This window comes from Cataglyphis hispanica, chromosome 10, assembly GCF_021464435.1.
Source record: "Cataglyphis hispanica isolate Lineage 1 chromosome 10, ULB_Chis1_1.0, whole genome shotgun sequence".
In the NCBI taxonomy this organism is placed as follows: Eukaryota; Metazoa; Arthropoda; class Insecta; order Hymenoptera; family Formicidae; genus Cataglyphis; species Cataglyphis hispanica.
The window spans coordinates 1780076-1792293 of record NC_065963.1 but is presented as its reverse complement, the minus strand read 5'-3'; the positions used below and the strand labels follow the sequence as shown (position 1 = coordinate 1792293).

The following is a 12218-nucleotide window of genomic DNA, read 5'->3' as shown; positions in this document are numbered from 1 at the left end:
CGAGTTTTCAATTCTGGATCGTCTATGTATTGTTCTGGACCTCGCTCTGCTTTTTGCTTAGAGTTCTTGGGTCTGATACTTGAGCTTGAGCTTGCATATCTCGCTGTCTGTTTGTCGTTCGCTTCCACATGGTTTTATATTTCTAACGCTTGACCGTCTGTTATCTTTTGTTTAAAATTCTCGAACCTTCAGAATTGTAACGTTAAATTTATAGATCCGCTGACTTTCGACATCGAGATTACACAATCTTGCTTCCCAGACTTCGCCTGCTTATTTTTTCTGTCGGACGTAGTATTTCTTAGAACATAAATTTATGTCGCTAACAGATTTTCGATGAAAGAAAACAACCATGCAGTCTACAGGACCCAATAATTTATATGTTAGAGAAGAAAAAAAAAGGAATATTCGTGAAGTCTATCGGACGTAACATATAAATAAGAATTAAATGCCGCAATATTTCTTTACAAGTATTGTGCATTGATGATATCAAAATTGAAAGTAATATAAAATAAAATAAAATATTTATTATACTTTATTATATTTGATACACAATATTCATTTTTACTGCATTTTAAGGATATAATGCATACTAATATCATGAATTAAATAATTTTAAAGTTTTTTATCTTTTTTTTCTGGAAAAACCTCTAGCTTTAAACTATACGTTCAAAATACAAGTTTTTATTTTTGTAATATATGACATTTAACATATGATTATTTTTCTAATATATTAAAATTATATAAACTATATTATTTCTCTGTTATAACTACTGTTATAACTGCTCTATCTTTATTTTAACTTGCTTTTATTTTGTTTTTAGTCATTGTGTAGAATATAGAACTGTAAAGTAAGATACCGAAGTGTTTACTAGCTAAAATAAAAGATATATCATTACTTTATGATTATTATAATATATATTCTATTTTAGATATATAATATTTTATCTTCTCTTTCATACCATAGCAAAACATTCTATAGATGCATAGAACAATCCACCGACGTTCAATGTAAAATTTCTCGAATTTTGTTGTAACAGGAACAATATTATTCTCTGTATATATAATGGAGTTATATACCACCGAACATTATACCTAGAAAATGAATTTTAAACAAGAAATTTCTAGATAAAACCTCTGAAATATATCGTGAAGTATATTTGTAATATCTTTATGCATGCAGTTTTATAGATATGTTTCTTACACCGTAACAAATACATGATGATTATGATTCGTTAAAATTTGACCCATATAGTTCGCTAGAAACATATACAATATACCGACAATTGCATATACAAAGGGCAATATCAATTCATCTTTGGATGATGCAAGCTGAAAAATCTACGGTCAATCTGATGTTTTATGCTGATAATACAGTTAAGAAAAATAACTTTGTAGACACAGGAAAAAAATGATCAATTTTTAACGTATTAAACGCTAAATAACTCTTAAACGCTTATAATTCTCACATTACTGTATTACATCACAATTTTGAGAAATTCACGATTAAAGTTATAAAAAAATAGATATGTTGTTAATTTTTATTTATTTTTATTTCTAGTTTAATTATTTGATAACTATTCTTATATATTGATAACTATTCTTTGTTACGGAGAAATTTTGTCACATTCAATAAAGTATATTATTATAACTTCAAATCTTTAAAATAAAATGGTAAATGTTCGGCTTAAGCTTACATTTCATGGATCATTTTCATTTTTACATATATTGTAGAAAGTATATTCCTGAGTAACACACACTTTGAATTTTGTGGTGCTCTTTTCTGATTTCAGAGATATGCGATTTTAAAGTTTTAATGCTTTTTCTGTTATAAAATAAGGAAAAATAAAATTTGTTTACGTTATATTTGCGTAGAGCAGACGTGAAAAAAATGTTTGCTTACATTTGCAAGGACGAAGCCTTTCCTATTTTGCACATACTTTACAACGCAAAGCGAAGTGTCTACTCCAAAATTGTTATATGAATGGGAAAATGTATGTGTAGATGCAGTGGGTTCCGCCTCCCCCTTCTTGCAGAGAGCTCCACTTTTGAAAGATATAACCCAATCTGTCTGATTTCTGATATAAAACTAAAATTTGGTTTGGGTTAGTTATATCTTCCAGAGGTGAAGTCCTCCCGTAGGGGATCGGAACCTATTGTCCACATATATACAACGCGAAGCGAGATCTACTCCTCAATGTTGTATTGATAAAAAATTCGTAAAGTTTCATTGCTACACATGTTCCAAAATTTCTAGCGAAACTGAATAAGCGTATGATATTGAAGCATACTAGCATCAGTAATATAAGGACAATTAAATGTAAGCAAAAAAAATTCTTAACGAAAGTATACTGATAGTGACGCAAATGTGAACAAAAAATATAAAGATGCAAGTAAGATATAACAAAAAGATGATACAAATAAAGGCGAAAATTATGATACTTCAAAATTATGATACTTCAAAATTGCAATATCTCTGGAACCAGAAGAGAGGGCCACAAAATTTAAAGTGTCTATTATTTAAGAATCTACCTTTTATAATATATATAAAAATAACGATTTGTGAGATGTAAGTTAATTCAAACATTTATCTATTAAATATTTTTCAATATATTTTTAAACTTAAAAGTTTACTAGGTCGCTAAAAACAAATCTGTCTCATATCAAAATAATATATTTAAGATAGCAAAATAAAAAAGATTTTCAAATTTTGGAATTGTTTATATTAATTTTGTTCTTACATTAATTTTGAAATCGTCAATTATGACATCAAACTCATATTCAGCAGTCTGAAAAGTCCACAAATTTGAAAACACATACAAAAATATTTGGTAGATCTTCAATAGAATCTAATTCACAACTAGCGTAATAAATCCTATTATATATTTAGTCATAAAAATTTAAAATATATATCAAAATAATTTTTTTTCACAAATTCACAAATTTCTTAAAATTGTGACGTGATAAAACGTATTTAAATATCAGGCTTGTATTTAGTAGTTACATTCATTTATGTCACGTACACTAAATTTTAAATAGCATCTCTGACCACATTGACGGTTCCGATTGATCACGTTGCGATTAATCATATTGATATTGATCACAGTCCCGATTGACCATTGTCGTGATTTATCATCGATCCCGAATAATCACGTTGATATTTACCACAATCCTGATTGACCACGGTTGCGATTAACCACTGTTCCAAGTAATCACAGTTCTGATTAATCACATTGATATTTAACATGTTGCAATTGACCATAGTCCTGATTGACCATGTTAAAGTTGACTACGTTAATATTGACCACGATCCTGGTTGACACGTTGATATTGAATACGACCCTGATTGACCATGGTCCGTGGTCAATCAGGATCATGTTCAATATCAATATGAGCAATCAGGATCGTGGTCAATATTAACGTAGTCAAAGTAGAAAGTTTGCAACTCATGTGGAATCTCATTTTGCATTAAAAAATGTATGCGTGAAAGCAATGTGTTCCGTCTCCTCTATCCATTTTTCACTACCACAAAACTAGACACATAAGTTTTAGTTGAACCTCGCTTTGCGTGGAAAGTAAACCCATACAAAAACTCGCTTTGCATAGAAAGTTTTAAACTCATGTGGAACTTATTTTGCATTAAAAAGTATATGCGTGGAGGCAATATGTCCGCCCAACCTGCGGGGAAGCTTCACTATCAAAAAACTAAACACATAAGTTTGAGCTGAACCTCGCTTTGCGTGGAAAGTAAACCCATACAAAAACTCGCTTTGCATAGAAAGTTTTAAACTCATGTGGAACCTTATTTTGCATTAAAAAGTATATGCGTGGAGGCAATATGTCCGCCCAACCTGCGGGGAAGCTTCACTATCAAAAAACTAAACACATAAGTTTGAGCTGAACCTCGCTTTGCGTGGAAAGTTGTAAACCCGTATGAAACCCCGCTTCGCATAAAAAGTTTTAAACCCATGTGGAGCCTCACATTAAAAAGTGATAAATATGGTAAATATCAACGTGATCAAACAAGACCAGTTCAATCGGAACTATGGTCAATCAGGATCATCAATATATAGATAGTCAATATATGGATAGTCAATATTAACGTTAATTGCAACGAGGTAAATATCAATGTGGTCAATCGAGATCGTGGTCAATCAGGACCATGATCAATATCAACATGGTTAATTATAACATAGGAAATATCAACGTCAATAGGGACCATAATCTAGCGGAACCGTGGTCAATATCAACATGGTCAATTGGGACTGTGGTATCACTAATATCAAATGGGACGCTCCCTAAATTTTCAGTATTGGCAGTGAATATTGGGACGAAGTCACTAAATATCATGATCTATAAATTCAAAAATAATAGCGAAAAATGTTTTTTTTAATGTTTTTTTATTTTATCAAGATGAATGATTTTCTTCATGCTTGATAAATTGTTAAAATATTGTTACTATAATAATAAAATCACGTAATATAAGTGTACTATTTTTGTGTATCTGGATGTTATCAAGTGCATGGTTAAGAAAGTAAATTTAACAATAAAATAGGACTTACTCGAAACAGATTTAGGCTCATCGAAACTACCCAAATTATTATAAAACAGAACATCATTGTTTCACAACTATATTGCAAGTGTTTGGACAATCTTTAAAAATAAAAATTTGTTAATATGCGCATAATATGCATAACATATATTACATAACGCATATAATCGAGTTTATACAAACTTCATAGCTTGTCGATGAATATCCACAGCATAAATTAAACCATTAAATATCAAAAGGTTTTTTTTAAGATTAATATTTTGTAACGTGTCGATGCTCATTGCACGTTCAATACGATAACTATAAATATATATATTTGTGTTACAATTATACACAAGCATTTATCAAATAGTGTATTGTTGTCGGCAAAATTTAAATTGTTTTGTTTAACAATAACAAATTATGGCCGAATGTTTATGGCTGTTTTTACATTCATGCAGATACCTGGCAATTTTAAACATTCCACAAATCTGTAGAAGATATGTAAGTATCAATGTTCCTGTCGCTAACAATGCAATCATCCCGATGCAAAATGATGCAATAGTGTGCAGTAATATCAAATAAAAATATTTCTCTTGATCAATAAAATGCTCCGTCATGATGAGCAAGTGATGTGATCTTGACGCGTTTGTCGGTAAAATAACGTTCAAAATATTTGACCAAAATGAAGTAATAATAAAAGCCAATACGTTGATAACGGCAAGAACTAAAAAAAAGTTAGAAAGGACAATAGTTATTTACATTTGCTATATGAATTTTCTAAATTTATTTATGCATTATTTTACATTTATGTGCACATATATAGGGTGTCCCAATAGCCGGATTATTCGCCGTGTGCGAATAGTTTATGTTCGTATTTTATATTACAGCATTGTATACATTATAATATATAAAGAAAATTTAGAACTTTCTTATTACGAATATTCGATAACAATGAATAGAGTGAAAGATATAGCGGCGTCCAATAACGGACCAAGTACGAATCCTTCGGTAGAATGGGTTAATCTGAGTAGAAAAGTTTTCCATTTTGCAATATTTACAATAATTAATGAAATATTAATTTAAAAAGATTAACCAATCAGCGCGAATAGAATCGCATTGGAAAGCAATGGGAACGGCGCTCTACAAAGGACAGTGGCTATGTAAAAGCGGCGCGTAACATGTATGATTATATACGCGGCTGTCACCTGTCACTTCATTGCTCGTACATAACTATTGTCTTTCGTAGATCTGATTGGCTAGTCTTTTTATATTAATATTTCATTAATTATTATAAATATCGCAAAATTAGAGATTTTTCTGCTTAGATTAATCCATTCTACCTGCACACGACGAGTGGCTATTACGGGGCACTCTGTACATCCGACAAAAGTTCAAATATTTATATAATTCGAAATTCATGAAAAAAATAAAGAAAATAGGATGTATGTAGTGGAAGATACGTTTAGCATGTATATGTATTAGATATGTTTAGTGTGTGTGTGCGTACGTGCGCGTGTGTGTGCGTGCGTGCGTATGCGTTGCGTGCGTGCATATGCGTTGCGTATGCGCGTACATATCGTGTGCGTGTGCGTATGTATGTGCGATCGTGTGTAAAAGTTACAAGAGAACGGTGTATTCTCTACTTGCAACTTTCGGGATTTTGTGATTCAATCCTACAGCTTCTGCATTTTCTGTTCGCATTTTAGCAACGAGACGCTGGACGCGAGTAAATGTAAGAAAAGCGGCACTAATAAATAAATTTATCCAAAAGGACATACTCCGACTTTTTTCAAATTTAGTACAAATGTAGAACTACGAAAAATATTTCATTTATGTCTTTTCATTTTTCATAAGTAATTTTACAGGCAGTTAATATCTTTTTAATTTTCCTTTTATCACATCAATAAGTACAACAAATATGCAAAAAAAAAAAAAAGAAAATTATACAAGATATACAAGATATACAAAATATATGAATTTTTTGGGATCATTAATTATAAATGTAAAGTTGGATTGCAAAATTATTTGTTTAAATAATAAAATATTTAAACATATTAGCAAAGAAGTTAAGAAAAATACAATATAACAATATATGTTAGAAGAGTTATTGGAGTAGTGATTTCAAATGTGGCATCAAATTTATAAAATTCATTTTAATTTATTCGAATAAATAAAATAATAATAAAAATAAATCATCAACAAAGTTAAAAAAAATTGAAGTGATTTGTAGCAATTTAAATTATAGAGAATTTTTTATTACATATATTGCTTATTACATATATTTTTGATGTATTAACATTCTCATTCTTTAATATTATAATATAAAACCTATTTAGTACAGTAGTAAAGAATAAAATTTATGTTATATTGTTTTCAGATTTATAATAATTTTTCTTTGCAAATAAAATTTTTACACCCGAAAATAGAAGCTCGCTTCCTGCGAACCAGAAATTAATTAGAAAGAAAATCGCGAATGCCCATTGCATATGTATATATATATAATATGTTATATGTATCCTTAAAAACTTACTTTTTTCAAAAAAAAATAAAAAAAGGCGCCAAGTATGTATTAGTTATGAAAAACTGTTATGTATTCATAAAATAATATTGTTTTAATTTAGTTTGCACAAAATAATGTTATTTTAAATTATTGAAAAAAAAAATTTATAAGAATATTTTAACAAAAAAAGTTGTATAAATATATTTTATAAAAATAATAATATAAAAAATTACGTTAATTGAAAATAAAACATTATACAAATATTTTAATCAAAAATAGTTGCACAAAATAACTGTTTTTTTTTAATAAAAATAATAATATTAAAAAAAAATTACACTAATTCTAAATAAAAATTTATGCTATATAAATAAAATTTATTAATTTCCAATGTTAAAAAAATATATTCAATAATATAAAACACAAAATAAAAAATAAAAAATAGATGAAGTAAAAAATCAATATAAAAAATTAAAACAAAATTAAAATTAAAATTTAAAATTTATACAAAAATTAAAAGTTAATACAAATAAAAAGAAAGATAATGCATTTTTGCAAACTTATTAACTTATACCCATCAAAGCAGATACGGATGTAAGTAGTAACATCACAAAGCGTCATTAGCGCAGTCTAATAGCGAATGCTTTAATCGTACACCTTTTCGTGCATGCTCATTCGGGACTTGGGCGGCGATGATAACGAAGTCGTATCTTAATAAAAATTTTATTTGATATACTTTATGATTATTTTTTGATTACTTTATTATTAATATAATTTTATTCGATTTTGCAGCATATTACTCCGTTCACGATACATGTAAAAAAAAAATAGAGACACTTTTATTATATAATCCAAATTCAATCTATTGATTAAGCCTATTAAAAATACGATCGATTCATCCGTTATTGAGGTCCGATAATTTAAGGTACTAATCGATTCGTATATAAATACTCGTACTGTGCCTCGTTGTTGCTTTACATTCTGTTAAGTAATTCTAATCAGAGTAGATGTTTCTTATAGATTTTTGGTCATAAAAAACAATACCACAAACCAAATTGCTCCATCATGTCAGGTTTTAAAGATATTTTAAATATTTTAAAATAAAAAATCACTGATTTCTCATATTAAAATTCAAAATAACTTTAAAATTTGACGTGATGGAACAATTTATAGCGGCATTGTTTTTTGTGGCCGAAAATCTATAAGAAATATCTATAATTAAAGTTATTTGATAAAAACTTTTTTTCTGTCGATCTATGTTATTAATTATATATTATATGTTCTTTTGTGCAATAATTTAAAATTTTTTATAATATTTTACTCAAAGCTATCGATATCATTGCAAAAGCCTAGAAGCTTTTAAAGCTACAATAACAATAAGTACCGCGTTCCTTAGTTACGTACGTATAACGTCTCTAAATGCGCGAGTAGTAAGTAGTGGAAAAATGGTAGGGTGTGAAATTTGAACGAAATTTGCATGTAGAGAACTGGTATAAAAGATAAAAAAAGTTGCATGCGTGTAAAAGTTAATAAATCGATACAAGTAGTTATAAGTTAATTATAATAATAGTTTAAGACAAAAGATAGAATATAAGTTATATAAAATAAGTTAGTGTAAGCATAAAAGGAAGAAAACTGCGAGAAAATTTACAATTTTTATAATTAAAAGAAACCAATAATAAATACATGTACACAGAGAAACTGTTACAAATTCAGAACCAATTTTCCGAATTTCGAAAATTAAATCTTAACAATCCTTGCGAGTTAAAAAGAAAGTTGTAACCTTACTTGTAAATCTTAAAAGATTTATCTTACTTGTAAGTACAACGGTATAACGTTTGCCATTACATCCATATTTATTTATAATAGCAATTTCATTTTCGTCTTTTAACTCATTATATATATGCAATAGTTGCTCCAATAAATCCTTAACCTGTTGTTTTAGCAATTTTATTTATCGGTTCTTATATATACCAGAAAACATAGCGTAAAAACTTATTCAACAAGAATGCTTATCGTATTAAATGACTAAACCGTCAACTAGTTAAAGTTAAGTTATTGTTATAAATAAAATTAACTGTATAAGCCTTTAGTTCTGTAAGTTATCAACTTACAGCTTTAACAGAGAACATGTTGTATTTTATCGCAAAAAGAGTAAAGAAAAATACGGAAGATAAAATTTTGGTAATGAGATCCAGAGTACATCTTTGTGAGACAAATATCATACACTGCAACAATAATTTTATTTAAAGTTAATATTCAAAAATTACTCCTTTAAAGTCATGCGCGCATACACACAGATACACGTGCACATAAATGATATCTTATATTATTATAAATGTTTTTTTTTTAATTTGTGAATATTTGTGATAAAATTATATTTACAATAGAAACATTTTAGTAAATAAATAAAAAGAGAAAGTAAAAGAGAGAAAGAGAGAATGCACATACATACAAAATTATATGTGTATAAATGTGTGTCAATTTTAATATACAGGTGAGTCATTTAACCAAAGAAGGCAAATATCTCGTAAAGTAAGCAAGATGTAAAAAATTTTATACAAAAGTTTTATACAAAAATGTAAAGTTCAGAGCTGGAGGGGCACCTGATGATGACCTTGATCTTGGAATCAAATTTAGGGGTCATTTAAGGTCAACTTAATTTTTTTTAATGGAAATGCCATCAATTTCTCATATCATATTCTTATAGCTAGCATCAAGACCTTTTCAAAACAATATAATAAAATATTTTTCTATAAAGTACTTTTTGAGACTTAAAAAATTGTATGCTGCGCGTAACACGGCAACATTTTTAATTCTATTTCTATTTTTAGCGCTACCCAGAAACACTGGCATGGACGTAGTAGTTTTCTATTTCCTTTGAGGTGCTTGATTAGCACAGCATACAATTTTTCAACTCCCATAATTAAATAATTCAAAAAATACTATAAATAATATTTTATTATAATGTTTTGAAAAGATGCCAATAACAAGAATATGATATGAGAAATTGGTGATTCCATTTAAAAAAATCAAGTTGCCTTAAATAATCCCTAAATTTGACTCTAAGCTCAGGGTCAAGGCCACCATCAGATGTCCCCTTTTGAATCCTATAATTTCTGTATAAAACATTTTTTCCATCTTGCTTACTTTATGAGATATTTGCGTGTATTGATTAAAATGATACCCTGTATATATATACATTTGTATGTATGAATAAATGTATATGTATTGTAACATTGCCCTCAGACAGTCAACCAAAAAGATGGAGCACAGCAACTCATTCTCTCTTTAATGCATTACTGAATATATCAAGATCTCCTCGAGGGGTTCATGCGATTATAGAATAAGATTTTAATTTATGTAATTTTGTTTTAAATCTACATCTCACTACAACGAGTATAAACGGGAAAAATTGTCAAGGAATAACAAGGACACAGTAAATCGGAACAACGATAACCGGTCAAGAGAAAAAGCCGGAAAACTGTTAGAATCCGAAGATAGAAACAATAAATATCGGAAAATTTGCTCACATCCCTGGGGATCAGGACTGTATTAAAGTTCCGTGGAAATGGAATCAGAAAACGAGAAGTTTTACGAATTTTTTAATGAAATCGCTGCAGGAATTGACAGTCACAATCCTGAAGCATTCTGATCCTGATGGATTTCACTGGAAGGAATTGGGAAAGGCTTTCAGGGCCCAAGAGAATAATGCATCCGCATAAGACGCCTTAAATTACTAGGCTATTAGGAGGCAGGGATGAGTGCTAATTGGCCGCACACCATGTGCGGCGTGTGCAACCGTGGATCGCGCATCACGATCGATCGATTTATACTCTATTCAGCGGATTTGGGTCGGGGACTTCATAGTAGACACATCACATACCACACATCACACACACATCACATATACATACATTCTGCCGTTTGATTTCTAATAGACAGTTTGATTCTATCTAACGCCACTTCTATATACATTATACGTTAGTTTCTGGTATCTTCTAGTGACTAAACAAAAGGAGGCAGATTGGATCAATCTGAATCGAAAAGTTTTGAATCAGTTTTTTGTATAACGCTTAATAAAGAAGTTATTATTATTTAAAGTCTAGCCAATCATTGCTGTTTTTTAGCCAAGCGCACATCGATAAGCCACGCGCCTGACAGTATGCGCGCTTAACCGTTACGGCGGCATCATACCAGGTGCGCGGCTCACTGACATGCAACCGACTAAAGATCGACAATGATTGACCAGACTTTGCTCAATGATAACTCCTTTATTAAGCGTTTTACAAAAAAAATAGTTCAGGATTTTTCAACTCAGTTTGATCCAATCTACTTCCAGCTTTTATTTGCTCACTTACTTGTCGGACATCCTATATAATCAGAATATTATTGACATAATTTATAATTTTATATATATATATATATATATATATATATATATATATATAATTATGATCCAGCTGACTTAATAATTTTATGCTAATCTGAATCATGATTTTTAAATTTTATAGAAAAAGATTGCTTTGCAATTTATCAAATGATAATATTATTATGATTAATTATTAAAATTTACCTGAAATATAATATTTGTCATCAGAATACTAGATAATACAATAAATTGAAATCGAGTGAAATTTGACTGCTGATAAGGCCATAGGCCAATAGCGAGCAGAAGAATTTTATTTAGACTAAAGTATTTCTCGATATTGATCATCTCGTTGTTTTCTTTGCGAGGTTTTAGACATATATGATTGGTAATGTAGCCTACTAAAGTTACACTTATTTTCTCCGTTTTCTATTGATCGATCAACTATTATTTATTTTTTTCTTCTAGTGTAAATTTTAGCATAAATTACTTTAATTTTGTATAATACAAAGCGGCATAAGATACCTTGAAATAAGAATATTTGCATTTTCTTTCACCAGTGTTATTTGAAATAAAGTCTTTACCTATGCGATCGATTTGATAATTGAGAAAATTGAGCTAATGTCTTTTTGCTATAAAAGAGGAAAAAAAATATTCGTGGAGAAGATTATTTATGCGAAAGTCGCGCATGCGTAATCATCACTTTTTTTATACACACCACAATTTCACACGCTTCAGTTTATTGCGCGCCTTCATAACATACGCTTGCTTTTCGAGGAGAATGTTCAGCTTTGAATTTTTTAGTACGAGTTAATCTATAC

General features: G+C 29.2%; 1 protein-coding gene across 1 annotated transcript; it reads right to left on the bottom strand.

The window, feature by feature from the left end:
• Nucleotides 1-821: 821 nt before the first annotated feature.
• Nucleotides 822-11745, bottom strand: LOC126852281 (uncharacterized). The gene is made up of 9 exons (XM_050596934.1): nucleotides 11605-11745; nucleotides 9143-9256; nucleotides 8844-8961; nucleotides 4994-5255; nucleotides 4733-4849; nucleotides 4560-4650; nucleotides 1202-1329; nucleotides 960-1092; nucleotides 822-872 (listed from the first exon to the last, which is right to left on the bottom strand). The coding sequence occupies exons 1-9, from the start codon at nucleotides 11743-11745 to the stop codon at nucleotides 822-824; spliced, it is 1155 nt and encodes a 384-aa protein (XP_050452891.1).
• Nucleotides 11746-12218: the final 473 nt, after the last annotated feature.

Excerpts from the sequence above, each read along its gene's own strand:
- LOC126852281 (XM_050596934.1), bottom strand. The coding sequence starts at position 11,745 with ATGATCAATATCGAGAAATACTTTAGTCTAAATAAAATTCTTCTGCTC. Across the intron at positions 8,962-9,142 it reads ACATGTTCTCTGTTAAAGCT|GTTAAGGATTTATTGGAGCA; the intron begins GTAAGTTGATAA and ends CTAAAACAACAG. Across the intron at positions 1,093-1,201 it reads CATCATGTATTTGTTACGGT|GTATAATGTTCGGTGGTATA; the intron begins GTAAGAAACATA and ends TTCATTTTCTAG.